Below are 21,217 nucleotides of genomic sequence, written 5' to 3'. Positions count from 1 at the left end.
AAAACCCTTAAGCTCTTTTGTGACAAGAAAAGCCTGAAAAAATTAATAAGAGGATAAAATAATCAAAGCATGATACAATCGTGGCTTAAAGATACCAGCCTTCCCCCTGGTAATCATGTGATGGCTATTAATGGGCATATGAGGAGGTGAAGGCATATGAGAAGGAACCTTGGAATCCAATAGTGCAAAGTTAGAGGAAGATGTTGCAGAGATAGAGACCTGCAACGAAGGAGAATTCAAGGAACCTGTAACATCACTACAAGTCTAACATGGTGATTTTGAAATAAAAGGAAAAGGTAAAGAATCACAAAAATCATCATAAAAGAAACTAGAAATATAGTCCGCACAATCTGAAAAACAAGTATAGTAAATATTGGACTTTAGAGTAGGAAAAGATACATCAGTATAAGGAAAGTGATTTTCGTAAAACTGCACATGCCGTGAAATATAGACACGATATGTCTTTCAGTCTAAACAACAAATGCCTTTATGAAAAGTATTGTAACCTTAAAACACATATGAAACAAATTTTACAAAAAAATTTATTTGGTAAGTAATCTTTTAAATAAGGGAAACAAAAACACCTAAAAATACAAAGCATAGAGTAATCAGGTTGCTTACCAAACAAGAGTTCATAAGGAGTTTTACCATCAAAGGATGATGATGAGAGTTAATTAATGAGAAAAACAACAGTAGAGAAGACTTTAACCAATAATAAAATTGGCACATGGGCATAAAACATAAGGGTAAAACCTGTTTCTATGACATGATGATGCTTGCATTTAGCAACACCATTTTGACTAGGGGTGTAAGGACAATTCAGATAAAGAACAATGCCACAAGAGTGCAAGTAAGAACAAAATTTATGATTTATAAATTTCATTCCATCATCATATTTTTCCAAGTCTACAACCAACACAAATATTGGAATTATTCATCACTAATTTATTACTACAAAAGACAGACAATAATCTAAAAACAGAAGAAATAATACAATAATTAAGATGGCCAAGACGTGCATGCCACAGTTGAAGAGAAGCACAGGTTTATTGGCAGAAATAATGGAAATAAAGGCATGATGATGCTAATCGAGGACATACAAACCATTCTCACATCGACTGACCCCCAGCACTATTCTTATGGCGTGATCATGTATGATAACACCAAGAAAATCAAAGATTACATAATAATTAATCTGTTTGGTAAGTTGACTGATAGAAATAAGGTTTTTCTTAATTCCAGGAACAACCAAGACATTAAACAAAGGAAATGACCTTTGAAGAGTAAGTGTGGAAACAGCACCAATGTGAGAAATAGATAAGGATTGACCATTACTAATCATCACCCTTTCATTACTAGAATAAGCAGCAGGATCATCCAAGTTGTTAAAATTATTTGTCATGTGAGAGGTTGCATCAGAATTGGGGAGTCATTCAAGGTTATTCGGGTCTTGAATTGAGCAGGCAGAAAATGCTTCAGCAAGGTGAACCGATTGCTTCTTCTTAAGTTTCAAAAAGCTCCAATAACATTTGGCCAAGTGTCCCTCTTTGTCACACAACTAACAGTAAACAAAGGAAGTGGATGATGATTTTATATTGACAATGGGTGTAGAAGATATGGAAGGCCGAGGTTTCCATTTCTTGACTCCTATCATTTTTAAATTATGTTGTGTGTAATAAATAGAATTGGAAGGCAAATGGTTGACAGACCATGCAAATATCTCGTGACTCAAAGCTTCCGGAACAATATCTAAAAAGGATGGTAATGGAAGTTGTGACATCATAGTGGTAAGGAAGATATTGTAGTCTGATCCCAGTACTTGTAAATACCAGTGGACTTTGTTTGTGTCATCAATGGGACGACCAATAGCATCCAACGGGTCGCAAAGACCTTTAAAGGTTCGAGAAAACTTGGCAATGGATCTAGAACCGCGTTGCATCAACTGAAATTCATCCTTGAGTTGTACCTGTGAGTAAATGAGACTTCAAGAACTTGCCAAGCCTCATGAGAATGATGTAGTCCTAACACCTCACTCATAAACTCCTCTATAAGAAAAGAATACAGTAAACTAAGCAACATTTGATCTATATATAGCCAAGAACTATAAACGGGATTTGACTTTATGATTCCATTAGAGTCTATAACCATGAGACTTAGAGCAATGATTGTGCCATCTAGATATTCAAACAGCTCTTGATTAGCTAATAAAGAAACAAATTGATTTCCTACAACAGGTAATTAGAGGAAGTCAATTTAATAATGAGTATGTGCTCTATTATGTTAAGTGGAAGAATTGAGGATAAAGGAGAAGATAAATTGGCTATAAAGACCTATAAACCTAACACTGATATCATAAAGATGTTTACAAGAAGAGGGAATGACTAAAGTCTCCTTAAAGTCTAAAGAAAAAGTCTATTTATTATATAACATAATGATGGCTACACAATCTTATATAACAGGGAGGATAAGGATACAAATAATTAATTAATTATCTTATAGCTATTAATAAACAAATATTATATTAATAGAAAAGGAGTATAATATATATTATAGAGAATTATAAGATTTTTTTTTATTTGAGATGATGCCAAAAAGTATTAATATCAAGATTTTATATCTTGACTTTTTACCATTTTACAGTTATACTAATTTTATTTTACTTTTACTTTTTACAACTCTAGTGATTAATTTTTAACTTTTATTACCTGTGAATAAATTGCTCCCATATAATAAAACTAAATTTGAAAAAAAAAATCACATAGAAGAAAATACAAAATACCATTGGAACAGTAATCTCATCAATTAGCAACACTCCGCCGATTTAAAATAATTAAAAACGACCTTTTCATCTCCTTGGCATGGATGCGATTCGAATAAAAAAAAATCTCCTAAAAAAGGATAAAGATAAGAAAATAAAATAAAAACGACCTCGTTTTATCTCAGCCACCTCTGATAAACAACTATAATACGAGGACAAACAGTCAAACAGAATCACATCTCCATCTCCTCCAATTCCAAAAGAAAATGGAGTCCATCTTGCGATCCTTAACGGGTCAAGATCCGAACCCGGATGATTACAGAAACATCGAGTTCTGGTCAGACCCGGAACGGTCCGGGTGGCTAACAAAGCAAGGAGACTACATAAAAACCTGGCGACGTCGCTGGTTCGTTCTCAAACAAGGGAAACTTCTCTGGTTCAAGGAGAGAAGCGTGACGCGAGGGTCAATTCCACGCGGGGTGATCCCGGTGGGCAAGTGCTTGACCGTGAAAGGTGCAGAAGATGTGCTTAACAAACCTTATGCTTTTGAGCTTTCGACGAGCCAAGAAACAATGTATTTTATAGCAGATTCGGAGAAAGAGAAAGAGGAGTGGATCAATTCGATTGGGAGGTCAATTGTTCAACACTCACGGTCTGTTACAGATTCTGAGATTGTTGATTATGACAGCACTCGTTGATTAATCTGTTCTTCTTGTATCAATTTTTAAAAGAAAAGGTAACTAAATATTGTGTTTGTTTTTGTTGCTCCTGCTGTTGTGTATGTAATGAAGAATCTTGTGTTTTTCTTATAGTTTAATCTGAGTGTTTGTTCGGTTAATTTTTGGAGATTTTGATGTTTTGTAATTGAATCTGCTTACTTATTTGGTGATTTAACTTTGTTGCTTGATTGCAATTATCAGGTGGATAGTTGACTGTTAGAAAACTCAGTTAAAAGGAATTTACATTTGGGGTTTTGATAAATGTTTTATTCTTCTTGATTTTTTAATATTCGTGCTTGATTGAGAATGAAGGGTTGTGGAATCTGTTCATTCATTAAAAATAGCCTGTATTTCCAGTTACTTTACGGGAAAGCAATAGATTTTTCTTTTTGTGTTGGGCATTTTGTGAAGGGATTTGTTTAGAATTCATGGTATATTGTTATTATACACATTAAGGCTGTAGGGCTTTAGTGAGATTTCTGTTTAAAATCAGAAGAAATGAAATAGATTACAAGAGATTGGAGTTGGGTTCCTGTCAATTTATATGTTTTGGCCAAGTAGGTCAGATTATGCAGATTGATGGAACTTCTTAGTTCTTCAAAACACAGTTGGATACTTCAGTACATTAATATTACTGGTTCAGTTAGATCCTTCAAATTCTTTGTGTTGTTGTCATGGGGATCAGGTGGGAGTTCAGCTTCTTGGAAAGGGTTTAGGAAACTGTGTTAGTTCGAAATACTAAGCTTTAGGTGAACAAATCTGATATTTAAAACATATGCTTTAGCTCTGGTATGTTTTACATCTAAACTCATCCGCCGGCAAACTCCGATGTGTTCTTCTTGCCTTAGCTCAGACCTTAGCAGCAAGAACAACCCCAACTCTCAAGCACAACAGTTTTGTTTTGTTTCTAGAATTCAGTTTCAGTCCCCCGAAGCTTGTTACCCGATTGAATGGATCCACTTTGTTGAATCATTTGTCCTGTTGGCTTTGTGTGATTCAACATTGGACATGATAGGTCTTAAGATTATATGTGCCATAATCATTAAACATAATTTTCAAATCCTAGAGAAATATAACGAGTCAAAGGGGATGCTTTTGACTTTGTTTTCTGAGTTGCAATGCAAGCAGAGTGGTCATTGCTGTGATGATAGATGTTTTGAGCTCACTGTCACATGAGTTAGTTTTGAATCATGAGATATCCATTTCATGCGGGTATGAATTGATAAAAGTGCAAAATTTCTGTTGTAGAATTTTATTTTATTTTATTTTTATTTATATGGGGTGTCCGAGCCAGCTTGCGCGCACCACGACTAATCCCCACGGCCCACTGAATACCCTGCAAACCCAGTAAGCATATAAGGCACCGCGGGGGTGACAGGTGTGTACGCCAGAGCTCGAACCTATATGCAGAGGAAAGAGACAAGCCCCTTCCACCGCTAGGCCAAGCTCCTTAGTGGGGCTGCTGAAAAATATGTCTAGGCTTGCGATCTAGACTTTGGGTCGGCTAAGTCTCAATTTGACTTATTATGTTAGTCTGAGTTTTAAAAATATGAATAAAGGATCTTGGGTTTTATAAAAAAAACATACATGTTAATGCTTCATAATTTATTTTAATTTTATTAATATTTTATATCAATGAGCTTTTATTGAAGAATATTTTTCAACAAAATGAGCAAATCCATTAACAAAACGAAAGGATACCAGTATTTCACTGTTGATGTCTCACATTTTAGTATAGATTTATGCAGGAAAAGACCATTTTACCCTTTATATTGACACCCATGTAACTTATTTTTGAGGGGCAAAAACATCTTTTCAATGAGATCAACTTGTCATTGCAAGCTTGGAAGGGGCTAGAATAATACTTTTACTTTTAATTTGCACGGGGTATTGTCTAAAATACCTTTAAAGATTAAATTTTTTTAACTTTTGGTTAGGGGTATTTCATGTTATAGAGATCATACGAACTTATTAAAGTTAATCAAGTTAATGACTTGAATTATTTTTTTTTATAGAAACACTTATGTTGTCTTAACATTTTTTTATTATTAAAAAAAATAACTTGTAGCATAGGACAAACCACCTAATTTTAACTAAAATATATTCATTAACCATATTTTTATTAAAGCAAATTTCAACAATAAGCAATTTTACCAGATCACTAAAATTGAGAAACCTCGATTGTGGGACAACCGACAACATCTCTCTGCATCATGGCAGATAAACTACCTTAGAAATGAATCGGCCCAAAACCAGAGAAAATACATAGCGAGCTGGCAAACAGTTAGTGGGTGTTGCGTCCTCTTGATAAGGAAATTTGGATAGCATTTTAGCGTCTGGATGGCTACTTTTTGAAAAAAAAACACATTCATTTCCGGGTCAGATGAAATTATACGTTGTTCCTTTATGACTTTTGGAGGAGACGACGAGTCAGTAGATAAACGAAAAGGAGAAATAGGTGGCAAGGAATATCAGAGAAGAAGCAATGAAGAAAGAAGAGCTGATTTTTGTTCCAGGCCCCGGTATCGGTCACTTCGCATCTGGCCTTGAATTAGCAAAGCGCCTGCTCGACCATGATGATCGATTATCAATCACAACACTTGTTATGAACATGCCCTTTACTCCATCTACTAATTCATACACCAGATCACTCACTGCATCACAACCCCGCATCAAACTCGTTGATCTTCCCGAAGTGGATCCTCCCCCATCAGAGCTTTTAACGAAATCCCCAGAAGCTTATATCTGTGATTTCATTGAAAGTTACATACCCCATGTCAAAACTACTGTCACAGATATTATATCATCCCTCTCTAACTCCGATGTACGAGTTGCCGGGTTTATTGTTGATTTCTTTTGCGTGTCCATGATTGACATTGCAAATGAATTCAGTCTCCCTTCTTATATCTTCGTAACCTCCAACGCAGGATTTTTGGGTCTTATGCGATACCTACCCAAACGCCATGATGAAATCAGCGAGGTGATGCAAATGTCTGATCCTGATTCGTTAATACCTGGTTTTTTCAATCCTGTTCCTGCACGAGTCTTGCCTGATGCTGTATTTAATAAACATGGTGGTTATGCTGCTTATGTTAAGGTTGCTCAAAGGTTCAAGGATGGAAGAGGTATAATCGTGAACACATTTGCTGAGCTGGAGCCTTTTGTGCTTAGGTCCTTCTCTGATGATCACCGAATCCCTCCAGTTTACCCTGTTGGGCCAGTGCTACACCTAAAGGGTCAGCCTCACCCTGAAATAAACCAGGATCAGTTGGACAAAATCATGAAATGGCTTGATGAACAGCCTCAATCATCTGTGGTGTTTCTATGCTTTGGAAGCTTTGGGAGCTTTAGCCCCCCACAAGTGAAAGAAATAGCACTTGGCATCGAGCAAAGTAGGTTCAAATTCTTGTGGTCCATGCGTTTTCCACGCTCTCCGTCTAATCAGTTCATGAATCCTGAAGATGTGTTACCAGAAGGATTCTTGGAACGCATAGAAGGACGAGGAATTATGTGTGGATGGGCACCGCAGGTTGAAGTCTTAGCTCACAAGGCAATAGGAGGGTTCGTGTCTCATTGCGGGTGGAACTCCATCTTGGAGAGCTTGTGGTACGGTGTTCCTATCGTTACATTGCCTATATATGCTGAACAGCAGCTTAATGCATTTAGGATGGTGAAGGAATTGGGACTGTCAGTGGAGCTGAAACTGGATTACAGGGTAGGTGGTGATCTTGTGACGGCAGATGAGATAGCAAAATCTGTAATATGTGTTATGCAAAGTGATAGTGAGGTGAGGAAGAAGGTGAAAGAAATGAGCGAGAAAGGCAGGAAGGCTGTGATGGATGGTGGATCTTCTTTCACTTCCATCACACAACTCATCCAGGATATAACAGGAAACAACTGATATGAATACCGCCTGCTAGTAAGGGTTGATTTCCATTCTAGTTGAAGAAATTGTGTGTGAGAAATAAGGTATTCCTGGATGTAAAACGTTAACAATGTTTTCCACATATAAGCCTTTCATTTTGCTGTCTCATGAATCTCTCTAGTTGTTCTTCTAGTTTCCAAGGTGTGTGTTGTTTTCTCAACTTGATCTTCTATTTTGTTACAGAGTCCTGTTATGGCTCCTGCTGCAGAAACAAATATATCAGATTTGAAGTCCTCAAATTTCATCATGCAGTCTTTACAAGGATAGGATTGCAGAGTTGCTGTCTTGTATATTTCTGTCATATGGACCCCCAAGTCATTTTTGCAGTCTTTTTTTTTCCATTAATCTTTGATTCTGCAAGACTAGCATGCTCTCTGTGTCTGTTGCTTGGCATTCGAGGAGTGAGCTCTAGAATTTTTGTTCAGAAGGAAAAAAAAAAACGAAAAATGCTCTAGAATTCTCTGCTTACAGCTCGCCCCCACTTGGGACCTGGTCTTGTCTGCCGAGCTGTTTAGATAATTACGAGTCCTTCGGCCACTTAGAAAGGTGAGCCAGTCCACAGGCTCTAGTGAGCCACTCCAAAGGCTCCAGTGAACCAGTCTTCAAATCTTATAATTGTTCTTCAAATCTTTAATTAGTTTTACTCAATTTTTTTTTATTTTTACAGCTAGATTTCGATCCCATGACATGATCAGTCATCAGTGTACAGATACAACCGGATCTGTTAAGCTAATTATAATAAGCTCAGGTTGAATTTAATTACTAACAATTTGGGTTAGGAAAATGCACAGGAGGATTTGATGAGATGGACTTCCTTGCATGGGATTTGTAAATTGCGTGAGCTGGAGACGTGTTTTTGTTTTATCGAGGAAAACCATTCATTTATTCATTCTTCCACTATAGGATGCGCAGAAGCGAGACATTAGGAACACTATTCGCTTTTTATTATTATATGATAATGTTTATTTTTTAAAATATTTTTTATTTATAATATAAAAAAATTATTTTTTATATTAGTATATTAAAATGATTCAAAAAAATATAATTAGATTAAATTATAACTTATCCCTTGCACTCTATCAAGAATAATTATGACTTTATTGCCTATATATTAAAAATTATTAAATAAGTTTTTAATCTAAGTTGATCATCCATAGTTATACTCTCTTTGTCTATTATTATCGACCCTTTTTGGCTTTTCAAAGTCAATATAACACGATTTTGATTTATTTATTTTTTATATTGATTAAAAATTTAACAAGAAAAATGTTATGAAAAATATAATAAACTTTAACTAATACTTAATTTTCCGAATTTAGATCAATAAAATAAATTAAAAATATCATGTCAATGCTAAACTCCATTGACTTCTTTACATTAACGAGGGACCATTGTAAAGGGACTAATCAGTAATTTTATATTCTAAAAATATCTTATTTTCAAAATAAAATTTTCTCATATTACCTTCTTCATTCAAAGATTTTGTAGTGTTCAAAATCTAATTAATAACATTATATTAATTACTTAATAGAATATGCTTCAAGGAAGGAGATAAAATACAAGTGAAAAAAATTAAAATATATGACTTATAAAAAAAATATTTAGATATTTTTGCTTGATATTTTTTTTCTTCTACTTCGATCTATTTATTTTTATAAAGTAAAATCTCATTAAAAAAATAATAGAATATCACTAATTATATTTTGTTCTTCACCTCTTTTAATTCTATTCGACAAAAAAATTAGAAAAGCACAAGGTTTTAATAGAAGGATTATGCTATAAATGTAATTAAAAAGAAATAAGGATTGATAATAAGTTTTTAAATTACAAGAACTAATTAATTAGTTTTGTTAACTACAGAGGCTAAGGTATAATTCATCCAGTGCTGACTGTTTCGGCTGCAGCCTGTACTTTGTCAGAATGATCAAATGTCAGCAGTGAGATACGTCTGCAGAAGAAGATGATTGCAGGTACCTGGATGCTGTCTTCAAATCTCTAAATTGGAAAAATAATCTCAACATCCATGGCAACCCTAGGGAACCCTCTAGCCTCTGTCCCAATGAGCTCAAACCCCACCCTCTTAACTGCCAATAACGAACAGAAAAGCAATCCCTCCACAGTCCCAGTACTCATTGACAAATGTGCCAACCAAAAACACCTGAAACAACTCCATGCTCATATGCTACGCACTGGTCTCTTCTTCGACCCTCCATCGGCTACCAAGCTCTTCACTGCATGTGCCTTGTCCTCTCCCTCGAGCCTCGATTATGCTTGCAAGGTGTTCGACCAAATTCCCCAACCTAATCTCTACACTTGGAACACCCTCATTCGTGCTTTTGCTTCAAGCCCCAAACCCATCCAAGGCCTCTTGGTATTCATCCAGATGCTTCATGAGAGCCAACGTTTTCCTAACAGTTACACTTTCCCTTTTGTTATTAAGGCTGCCACGGAGGTTTCTAGTTTACTTGCTGGAAAAGCCATTCATGGAATGGTTATGAAGGCATCGTTTGGTTCGGATTTGTTTATTTCGAACTCACTTATTCATTTCTATTCCTCATCGGGGGATTTGGATTCGGCTTATTTAGTTTTTTCGAAGATTGTTGAGAAAGATATTGTATCATGGAATTCAATGATATCAGGGTTTGTGCAAGGGGGTTGCCCCGAGGAGGCATTGCAGTTGTTTAAAAGAATGAAGATGGAGAATGCGAGGCCCAATCGTGTGACAATGGTGGGAGTTTTATCAGCTTGTGCAAAGAAGATAGATTTGGACTTTGGTAGATGGGCTTGCGATTACATTGAGAAGAATGGGATTGATATAAATTTGATTTTGAGTAATGCAATGCTTGATATGTATGTGAAATGTGGGAGCCTTGAAGATGCTAGAAGATTGTTTGATAAGATGGAGGAGAAAGATATTGTTTCGTGGACAACTATGATTGATGGGTATGCAAAAGTGGGTGATTATGGTGCGGCTAGGAAGGTTTTTGATGTCATGCCCAGGGAAGATATTACTGCCTGGAATGCATTAATATCTTCTTATCAACAGAATGGGAAGCCAAAAGAGGCACTAGCCATTTTCCGTGAATTACAGCTTAACAAGAACACAAAACCAAACGAAGTTACACTTGCGAGTACCTTGGCAGCATGTGCTCAGCTGGGAGCAATGGATTTAGGTGGGTGGATTCATGTGTACATAAAGAAGCAAGGCATTAAGTTAAACTTCCATCTCACAACCTCTCTTATTGACATGTATTCTAAGTGTGGCCATCTAGAGAAGGCACTTGAGGTGTTTTATTCAGTGGAAAGGGGAGATGTGTTTGTATGGAGTGCCATGATTGCTGGGTTGGCAATGCATGGGCATGGGAGAGCTGCTATTGATTTGTTCTCAAAGATGCAAGAAACTAAGGTAAAGCCCAATGCTGTGACATTTACCAATTTATTGTGCGCTTGTAGTCACTCGGGACTAGAGGATGAGGGCAGGTTGTTTTTCAATCAAATGAGGCCAGTTTATGGTGTTGTGCCTGGTAGCAAACATTATGCTTGTATGGTTGATATTCTTGGTCGTGCAGGCTGCCTTGAAGAAGCTGTTGAATTAATAGAAAAAATGCCAATAGTCCCAAGTGCTTCTGTGTGGGGTGCTCTACTTGGAGCATGCAGAATTTATGGAAATGTTGAGCTCGCTGAAATGGCTTGTAGTCGTTTGCTTGAGACAGACTCCAATAATCATGGAGCTTATGTGCTCTTATCCAATATATATGCCAAAGCAGGCAAATGGGACTGTGTTTCTAGATTAAGGCAGCACATGAAAGTTTCTGGGCTGGAGAAGGAACCAGGTTGTAGCTCGATTGAGGTTAATGGCATCATTCATGAGTTTCTCGTTGGAGATAACTCTCACCCTCTCTCCACAGAAATCTACTCTAAGTTGGACGAGATTGTAGCTAGAATAAAATCAACTGGTTATGTGTCTGACGAGTCCCACCTTCTACAATTTGTTGAAGAAGAATACATGAAGGAGCATGCCCTTAACCTTCACAGTGAAAAATTGGCAATTGCCTATGGGCTTATTAGGATGGAACCATCACAACCAATTAGGATTGTGAAAAATCTTCGTGTTTGTGGGGACTGTCATTCAGTTGCTAAGCTCATATCTAAACTTTATAATAGAGATATACTATTGAGAGATCGGTATCGGTTCCATCATTTTAGTGGAGGGAATTGCTCGTGTATGGATTACTGGTAAATAAGGGTGGAATATGGTTTGAAGATTTCACCTCAATTCTCTACAGAATAACATAATTCCTCATTGTAGTCTGGGGAGGAAGCAAGAGTGATGGGGTTGTAGGAGAACTGGGAGTTCCAAGCTCAGTGCTTCAAGCTTAAGTAAGAAAGAAGCATCTTACTTGGATGGTATTTCTGTTTTTAACTGTGATGCAAAGCAAATGCATGGAATGTGAAAATCCAGATTTTGTTTATGTTTTCTAGGTATTTCTTTTCCCCAGCACTTTGTCAGTATTGAAGTTTAAAACTTGGAAGTTATACTCTCGGTGTTATTTTGCGCACTTTATGTTCCCTGAAAATGATTACACTCACGAACACCGATGGGCTCTTAGAGGAACTTGTCAACCATTACATTTCTGGAATGTGCCGATGAGGATTCAATTTCTTGAGTAAAGCTTAGTTGATCGCAATCCAGCTCTGTTAATAGTAGATTTTAGGAGGAACTTGCAAATATTGTAAACTTGGGAAGTTTGAAACATATTTACTGCTGGAGGCTTTCATTTTGTTTTGTTAAATGATGAGTACAAACCTCTAGTTGATGATAGCTTGTCTCCTGACTGTAGGGATGGGTGCTGCAGTAACCATTGTTACTATGTAGAACTTGCAATTTTTACCGTGGAGTTATAAGTTGACTTCTTTTTGCTGATTTCATAAAGAATCAGCAAGCTAGCTTGTTGCTAGAAGTTCAATGATTATTTTGTGCTCCAGAGTCCTTGAAGTGAGTTCGAATATCTTGACCACATTTGTCCTTCCAGGTGCTGCCACATCTTAAACCTCCCATTGGGAAGCTCTGCGCTGTTGAGGGTTCAGTACCTACACTGCAATAGTTTCTTCACCAGGACCTTCAATTCCTTTACATGTACTGTTGACAGTAGCTGAAATGTTGAAGTTTCTGAAATAGAATCCAGTATCCAGCAACATGAAACGAGATTGATCTGATAGATGAAGTGTCGTCTAATCCCATAAATACAAGGTTTCTTAGTAATGGACGACACGTCTTAAAGAAATACCCTGGTAAAAAATTATATTCATCCTGAACAGCAGAAGGTGAAGCTTTTTTTTTTCTTCGTCTTCATATTGTGAGCTCTAAAGAGTCTTGAGTCTTGACGGAGCAGCAATCCAAAACAACGAAAGAAGAAGCTAAAAAACCTGGTAAAGATCCTTGAAACCCTCCAGTTTGTTGAGTTTAACAGAAAATGAAACCAGCAAGCTCTTGTTGATAAGCCACATGTCAAAAACCCACAACTTGATGTTAGATCCGAAGCCTTCTCATTCCTTGGTCTTCCCAAAGTGTATATAACACACCCCACCTCGTTCCTCACTCTACAGATGCTAAACGTCTCTTCTAGTTCAACAAGACCCAAGCTTTGGCCTTTTTGTTTGTTAGCAATGGAAACTTTAACTGGCTTGTACACTAAGGTATTTACAAAAAACAATAACAAAACTTTATCACCATCAAGATCAGCTCAACTGGGTCGATCTGATATTGGCTTTTCTCCATCTCCAAGTCTAAAGAGAGCACATTTTGATCATTTGGCATTGTGTGGACGCAGAGATGCTCCATTGCTGGTCATGAAATCCCATCCTGCATCTAATGCAGAGGTGACTTGTTTCTTTAATAAGTTTCTTGGATTCTCATTTCTTTGTGTATTTGTATTGATATCTGAAGATTTGGTTCTGTTTGTTTATATCATGTTTTTCATTTAACAATAAACAGGATAAGAAATAAACTCATATGGCCTTTAGAAACAGGAAAGGTTCATTTATGCATTGTAATCAGAATGGATACATTACTGCGTCATATGAGCATGTTTGTATTCGTAAAATGTTAAACATTGATTATTTCCATTTCCTTGATTATAATTGATCAACAGTATCGCTTAGTGCATTCCCCCCTCTAAAGATACTCGCAGGTTGAATGTTGACAAAGAGTACTAGTTATTGTCAATTAGCTGATGTGAACAACTTGAAAGTCATCGTTGTGATTCTCTGATATCAGAGGTGCAACAATGGTGCCACTTCAGTAGTATAAGAGCACCCTTCATATTTTGTTTCAAATTGGTCATGAGCTATGCTCTTGCTCCACTGAGGTCACTCTTAAGATTAAGATACGCTGGAGTTCTTTTTTTCTGCTGGAGTTCGTTTTTATCACAACATAGGAGCTTAATCAAGTTCATATAATAGTTTCATCTTGATTGACTTAAATTTTCAAATAGGTGTTGGCTGGCTTGGAGACTGCAGTGTCCGGAAACCAAAAAATGAGTAAGTCAATACTGTGTTCCAAATTCTTATATCCAAGTTTATGCTTACTGTGATCTCAAAATACTGATTGTAGCTTCTCTGCCTCCCAGCACCAGAAAAAACTGTTCACGTTAAGTTCCAGTTGCAGAGGGAGTGCATGTTCGGTGAGCAATTTCTCCTGGTTGGGGAAGACCCAATGATTGGTCTGTGGGATCCATCAAATGCCATACCACTCGACTGGTCAGAGGGACACACATGGAGTGTTGAGCTGGTAAGGAGGAACTATTAAAAGACACTATTTTACTGGTATTGAATGAGGTATAAAATACAAACTCTGAATTATGGCAGGATTTGCGCATTGATTTGACGATGCAATACAAGTTTATTCTTAAAAGAAGCACGGGAGAAATTCTTTGGCAACCTGGTCCGGACAGAATATTCAAGACATGGGAAAGCAGTAGCAGTGTAGTGATTGCAGAGGATTGGGAAAATGCTGGAGCTCAAAAAATCATGGAGGAGCAAATGATCAATACTCCAGATTTGGAGTCTGTTGGTGCTGGAAATGTTTCTCTTCAGGGGGGAGAAGTTATGTCTGATGTCAACAAGGATTTAATGCTTTCGGGGCACATTGCCTGTGCAGAAGATAAATCAAATGGTAAGTATGAGGTTGTCAATGGTATTGCCTATCCAGCGGAGGGAGATATAATTAATGCAGACATAAAACTTGAGTCAGGGGAATCTTTTGGTGGCAGAAAAGAGGTGCCAGTGCCAGAAGACAAGAATAATTGTACAACTTCAACTTGCAAGAACCCAGTAACCATGGAGGATGAAGAAACCTTGTTGACTTATGAACAACGCACTGTTCTTGTACCTGGTTTGAAATCCTCCACAAGCAGTCTCTAGTGACGAAGCACTTTCCAAGGTACTAGGCTCCATTTATGCTGAAACCTCAATTGGAATCTAAGCAACTAAGCCCAGAACGTGCCTGGGGCACCTTTTTGATGAACCAAATTGTTGTTGTTATTATTATTATTTTTTCAGACTTCTGCTCTGGGAGCAATAATCCACGCATTCTCCCTGTTTTTGCTGAAATATATTCGGGACTTGATTATGTAAATATAGCTTCTCTTTGAATTTTGTCTTGTTGAACTCGCTGCCCCTCACTAAATATATATATCGCAGCCCCTTCGCTGTTTGCTGTGTTATGCTACTGAATTTGCTGCACGATGGAACGATGCCAAGGTCTTAGACATCCTGCACCTGAGATCCAGTTTGCAATTTGCTAATTTGCCAATCCAGAATTTTGCTAGCTGAATCTCGTCAAGCTGAACTCCTGTTTCTGAGGACTCCACCTAAATTTTTGCTAGCTCCATGACTCAAGAACTTGACTTTCATCATGGGAGTACATATGCTTCAAAAACAGCCTCCTGCCTAAACGGCTTGAAAAGCAAACACCCATTTCATTCCTGTACTTCTAGGATAGCATTTCATAATGTTCGACCGCTGGAGAGCAGGACGTGCTTTCTGTGTTGAAATACTATCTTAAGTCAGTACTGCTCAGCTCTGGATCAAGTCCAAACCTTGAGGTTCGTCAAAGAGGGATCGGCGAGCTGCTTTGCTATCGAAACTTGGGCTGGCCATTTCATTGTTACTTCCCTTCACAATTTGCAGAGTCGAACAATCTGTTCAACTCTCATCGATTTGAGCAACTCTCCGCTCTTCGGTGCAAATTAAAAGAGCAGCTATAATTGAGATAGAATGTGATAGAACGGTATCAATCTGGTGAAAGGCATATAAGCCTGTATAGGGTAATATCAGTTTTCTAGTCTCCTCTGGTGACCTCCTGGAACCTTCTGATTTGTTGGGATCTGTTCACGTAACACCTACAGAAAAGGATTACGAAGACTACAAGCTATGCGATTCATCAGCTTGACACCCTCTAACCAACATCCAAGATGAAGCAGGCACCGGGTCAAAAGGAGCATGCCCTCGAGGAGGCGTGAGGACTGAGTGCCTGACGGTAAATGGTGTCATGACGAAGTGAGACCAAATCTGGGCTATCGGCCATTTGGCCTGTACAATGAAATAGTATCAGATGCATAATACAAGCCATCCATCCCTTGCATGTCGATCCAAATTACCTGTCATATATACCTGTGAAAAATTTGAACCAATCATAGCACAAATATCTATGGTAATTTCCGCTCAGAAATAACTCAAGAAAAACAGAGCAATCATCCATATGACTGACCATAGGGTGTTTCATTTTTAAAGTACTTGGAACTTGCAATTACCCATTGGCATCTTACAGTAGAAAAAAGGGATTGAATGCCACCACAATGCAAGGAACCAATTGCAATTAACATTCCACATATTATATAGATGTGAGATTGCCTCTTCCTAAATGACGTCAAACTGTTCTACAAATCCATCCCTTTTGAAAAAACATATCATCAGACACTCTGCTCTGTCAAGCCGCAACTATGCAGACTTTGATGCAAAGTTTCACAATACGAAGTCTGGGATCAACCCCAGTTCCCAAAACAAAAGCCATTGTCACTATCAGAAACCATGATAAGAATCATCTGGTTGTGTACTGGCAAAGTGAGCATATCTAGTGATGTGAGCATTATCTCTCTGCTTTTCGCCTGTGATCATCTCTTTCTCGATGACGATTGGAGGAAGAATCCCTCCCATGTGCAGACAATTTGTCCCCTCGTCTCTCATCTTGCTCTTCTCTGAAATAGGACTCTGTTTCATTCCTTCTTGATCTCCTTTCTCCCCTCGTATCATCATCTTCTCTTGACTTGGGTTCAAATTCATCACGATCATGCCTCCTCGATATTTTTTCCTCCTTTCTATAATTATCTCCTCTCAACTTTGGTTCAGGTACAATATCCTTGTGCCTTTTCAATCTATTTTCATCTCTCTTATAATCATCTTCTCTTGGATTTGGCACAAATGCATCATCTTCAAGCCTTCTTAATTTCTTGTCTTCCCTTCTGTTATAATCTTCTCTTGGCTTCTGCACAATCTCATTATCATCATGCCATCTTGATCTCTTTTCCTCCCTCCTATCATTTTGTTTAGGATGGCTCTCTGAGGGCATGTTATAGCTAGATCTTTCCTCACTCTTCTTAGGACCATCAAACATTTCATGTCCCCATCTAGAACCTTTATCTTGAGCACCCCAGCCTGTGTTTGCAGCTCTCTAGATACAAAAAGAAAGCAAAGCATAATTATGTGAGCCAGCTGTAATGAAATGCAAAATGAGTTGCAAGAACCTAATCTGCACAGCAAATTCAACAAACTTACCCGACAAAGTAATTTAAACCAATAACATAATTCTCCTGGTCAGGAGATGAATTAAAAAAAAGATAACAAGGCAGTTGAGAGGATTGAGTGATGATTTCCAAATCAAAGAAACAAATCCCCAGCCAGTTAAGAAGGTATGTGAATAGGAAGTAACGACACCTTGAAGGCTTAATGCAGCAAGAAGAAAAGACTCTCAATCATCATAGTCCAGCTCAATGAGCCACCTTTGTAAGCAAGATAGAAATTTTATCTCGAACCACAATCAACTACTATCAATACTGATCTCCGTGTTGGTATTGGAATCATTAAATCAGTGCTTATGATGGGCAGTTCCAATGCATGGACTATTTCATGGCATGGGCAATTTCTCTGGTCATTGATTCAAGGATTCATTGTAAATACACATTAACAAACACTGACTACTAAATAATCAGACTTCAAATCAATGGATATGCAAGTCACTTTGTCACCAATTTGACCACAGCTAACTACAGACAGGGAGGTTCAATTTCATGGGCAAATTTCTAAGAGCAACCTTTAAAAGTAGAGCAGTCAGCTGCATGTGGATTGCATGAAAGAACGGTTTAGATTTTAGAACATCAACGAGTTACTTTCAAAAAAAAGACAGTAAAATTATACTGAAAAACTTATAAAAACAAACACTTGAACAATGATTCTCTTATGTAAGACGAGTACTGTGCAATAAGCAATATCATCCAATTAATTTCAAAATGAAATAAAGAAAAAGGTTGAAAAGGAGAAAATATTAAAATCAAATGTTAGTTTTTAAGACCTTTAAATTCATTTTGAAGCTGCCATGCCTATTAATTACGTATAAAAGTACACAGACTACTAAAGGGACAGCCATCCAAAAAAAACAATGATATATCAACAAATGCCTTCCCCAGGGATCTATGAACCTTACTTGCTCATCATGGGAAAATCTGCACCCAGCTCCACGATTACATTCACCTCTCTGGAAAGCATGACAAACCCCCCGAGCCTCCCTCTTCTGCTGCGCTGTCTCTTCATCTTCTTCTTCTTTCTTCTTGTACTTAGTAACGTGGTCAACCCTTATAATTCGGCCAAGAACCTGAGCTCCATTCAGATTATCTGAAAGAAAGCCAAAAAGATTTGTCCATTGCAAGCATATTAGAAAGCAAAAACACTTAGGTAGTAACTACTGTCCATTGCAAGCATATTAGAGACAGGGGGAACCAACCTACAGCAAGATTTGTACTTCTCTGATCCTCGTATGCAATAAATGCAAAACCTTTTGATTTACCAGTACCCTTGTCTCTTACTAGATTAACATCAACTACCTCCCCGTATCTGGAAAAACCCATTTTGAAACACATAAATATTAGTGAAAAAAACAAGATCATCTATTAGCTAGTCCCTTCAAAATCACTTCTAATTAAGCAGCTAACTCCGAATATAAGAACTGTAATAATCAACAGAAAACCACACGCTGCCTTTTCCGAGACCAAAACGAAAAACCCACGAATGTTGAACCCTTTAATCAGTAATTAAAAATAAAAATACACAGAATTGAAGAGGGAAAGAGAGAGTTACTGAGCAAAGACAGCGAGGAGATCGCCTTCAGTGAGATCGAAAGGAATGCCACCCACAAAGACATAAGCAGAGTCTTTGTACTTAGCATGCCATGATGCTTCCTCTGAAATCCCTAACGCAGCTTCTTTTGAGTTTATGTTTTGGATTCGTTTCACCAGCGTCAATGGATTCATAGCTACCACCCCCTCTCCTTCTCTAAACCTCTCTTTTCTCTCCTCCCTCTCTCCCCGATTTGTCTTCGATCCTTTTCGCCAACGTTAATGGGCCGGTAAGTGGTTTCGTCTTTTTGATACGGTTTAACTGGACCGACTTGTCTAGCCCGCCCGCGTGGTTCCAAAGTTCCAATACAAGGTTTATTGTTTTTTTCCCCCTGAATAACAACAAATAAAAGAGATGATTAGGGTACTTGCTCGTATAAAAATGGGTTTTTTTGGGTAATTATGGTGTTTAATCTCACTTTTATGATGTGAAAAGGGAAATAATCAAAGAATATTGATGATTTTATTATAAAGTAGATGAATGCGAGAGGCTGATTATTGTAACCAAAACAAAACTGAAAAAGGTAAAGTATATTTTCTTTGTAATTCATAAAATTTTCAACTTCAATCACAAACTTAAAAAAAAAACATTATCTCTCAAATCCTAAATTATATTATTATTAACTTTAAAGCCTGCAAATTTAATTAAGGTAAACACAAGTTAACATAAATATCCATATTAATAAAAAAGAAAATTATCTCAAATTTTTAATTTTTTTATCAATATTATATCAGGTTTCATGTCAATTATTCTTTGTTTTTAAATTTTAATTGTTTATTCATTTCAAGATTCATGGATATATAAAACATGAAGAATGGTTGATATAAAAACATCAACATTGTTAATCGATCGAGCATTTATTTCCTTGTTTTTAATCAAAAGTAGATTTTTTAGTTATTAATTAGATAGATGATCTCGGGCTTTATAGTGAACTGAATCTTCTTCTTCTTCTTCTTCTTCTTCTTCTTCTTTGCAAAAAAAATATGCAAGTGTTGCAAACATGCTTCTCAGTGCATAGAAAAACTTTAATCACGTGATAAAAAGTTAATACAAGTCTTTAATATATACTAAATCAAGAATTATATTTTTCCATAAATGTCAATAAAGCTTTAACGCTGACCGGGGATTGAGCCGAGAAGCTGGAGCTCTTAATATGTTTTAATTATACAACAATGAAATTGTTCCTTTTTTAAGAAAACTAATGGTCTAAACTCGGTTGATAAAAAAACAATTTTTAGATGTAATTCATCCTTTTATTAAAAAATAAAAAATAAAGAAAGACATCATATTACCTGCAACGGAAAATGACGCCTCGCCTGCTAGGATGATGGTCGGTCATTCTGGTCCTTGTGACCCCAAGAACCCATTTTGCAACCAACTGGTCATCTAAAAAATACTATTGTTGCAACCAACTGGTCATCTAAAAAATACTGTTGAAATACTTGAACCTCTCGCTTAGTGGTCAACTGCAAAATTTATTTTGTGATTATCCCGAGTTTCATCTTCTTTGCGTATCAGTCTGCTACTCTTGTGATATTTTATTTATTTAGTGAACTTACAAGATATTCAATAAATTTAAAAATTAGTTATGATTCGTATAAACTGATCCGGATACCCCAAGTTATCAAAAAAAAATACTATTAAAACTTTAATAAACTCATTGATGAAGTCGTATCAGACTCTAAGCGCCTCGTAAATAAAAGGTTATGTCTAGTATTTTAATTTGGTTAAATTTTAAATTTATTTTTTTAAAATTATTAATTTAAATCTTGTAAATTTTAGAAATATTAAAAATTTACATAATTGTTAATTTCAAGTTCAATAAAATTAGTTATAATACTCATAAATTGGTCTAAATATTTATATTAATAAAAAAATTCTAGTAAATTTTTTTGCCGAGAGAAGGGGCTAAAAATATTTTGAAATAATATAAATGATTTTAATATCTTTTATAATAATTTAAAATTTTAAGTTAAAATAGTTTTTTAATATAATATTAAAGTCTTGTCAAATTAAGTGATTATAAATTTAAATTTTATTATTTTTATTTTATTTAATAAAATTAAATACAAAATAATCATAGGTTTGTACGTATACAGGATTCAAGGTTAAAACAATTTAACTGTCTAATAAAATATATTATAAAATACATCAATTGACTTCATTTGAATTCTTAAAATTTTAGGCTGGAATGATTTTGAAATAATATAAATGATTTTAATATTTTTTATAATAATTTAAAATTTTAAATTAAAATAGTTTTTTAATATAATATTAAAGTCTTGTCAAATTAAGTGATTATAAATTTAAATTTTATTATTTTTATTTTATTTAATAAAATTAAATAAAAAATAATTATAGATTTGT

The 21,217-nt window shown here is 36.2% G+C and overlaps 4 protein-coding genes across 4 annotated transcripts; 3 read left to right on the top strand and 1 right to left on the bottom strand.

Moving 5' to 3' along the window:
* The first annotated feature begins 2,969 nt into the window (after positions 1-2,969).
* LOC105131061 (pleckstrin homology domain-containing protein 1-like) lies at positions 2,970-3,647 on the top strand. The gene has a single exon (XM_011033830.1). The coding sequence runs from the start codon at positions 3,025-3,027 to the stop codon at positions 3,454-3,456; it is 432 nt and encodes a 143-aa protein (XP_011032132.1). The 5' UTR covers positions 2,970-3,024; the 3' UTR covers positions 3,457-3,647.
* Positions 3,648-5,815: 2,168 nt separating this feature from the next.
* On the top strand, positions 5,816-7,747 carry LOC105131060 (UDP-glycosyltransferase 71D1-like). Its single transcript, XM_011033829.1, has 2 exons — positions 5,816-7,446; positions 7,586-7,747. The coding sequence occupies exon 1, from the start codon at positions 5,963-5,965 to the stop codon at positions 7,376-7,378; it is 1,416 nt and encodes a 471-aa protein (XP_011032131.1). The 5' UTR covers positions 5,816-5,962; the 3' UTR covers positions 7,379-7,446; positions 7,586-7,747.
* Positions 7,748-9,265: 1,518 nt separating this feature from the next.
* On the top strand, positions 9,266-16,058 carry OTP81 (Tetratricopeptide repeat (TPR)-like superfamily protein). The gene is made up of 7 exons (XM_011033987.1): positions 9,266-11,638; positions 11,745-11,817; positions 12,436-12,489; positions 12,887-13,282; positions 13,897-13,942; positions 14,032-14,192; positions 14,270-16,058. The coding sequence occupies exons 1-7, from the start codon at positions 9,426-9,428 to the stop codon at positions 14,822-14,824; spliced, it is 3,498 nt and encodes a 1,165-aa protein (XP_011032289.1). The 5' UTR covers positions 9,266-9,425; the 3' UTR covers positions 14,825-16,058.
* A 168-nt stretch (positions 16,059-16,226) lies between these two features.
* On the bottom strand, positions 16,227-19,109 carry LOC105131059 (zinc finger CCCH domain-containing protein 25). The gene is made up of 4 exons (XM_011033828.1): positions 18,812-19,109; positions 18,459-18,568; positions 18,162-18,349; positions 16,227-17,132 (listed from the first exon to the last, which is right to left on the bottom strand). Exons 1-4 carry the CDS (start codon positions 18,982-18,984, stop codon positions 16,551-16,553), a joined length of 1,053 nt encoding a protein of 350 aa, XP_011032130.1. The 5' UTR covers positions 18,985-19,109; the 3' UTR covers positions 16,227-16,550.
* Positions 19,110-21,217: the final 2,108 nt, after the last annotated feature.

Source organism: Populus euphratica, unplaced genomic scaffold (assembly GCF_000495115.2).
Source record: "Populus euphratica unplaced genomic scaffold, PopEup_1.0 scaffold76.1, whole genome shotgun sequence".
Classification (NCBI taxonomy): Eukaryota; Viridiplantae; Streptophyta; class Magnoliopsida; order Malpighiales; family Salicaceae; genus Populus; species Populus euphratica.
The sequence above is the reverse complement of the archived record's forward strand: the minus strand, read 5'-3'. Positions and strand labels throughout refer to the sequence as shown.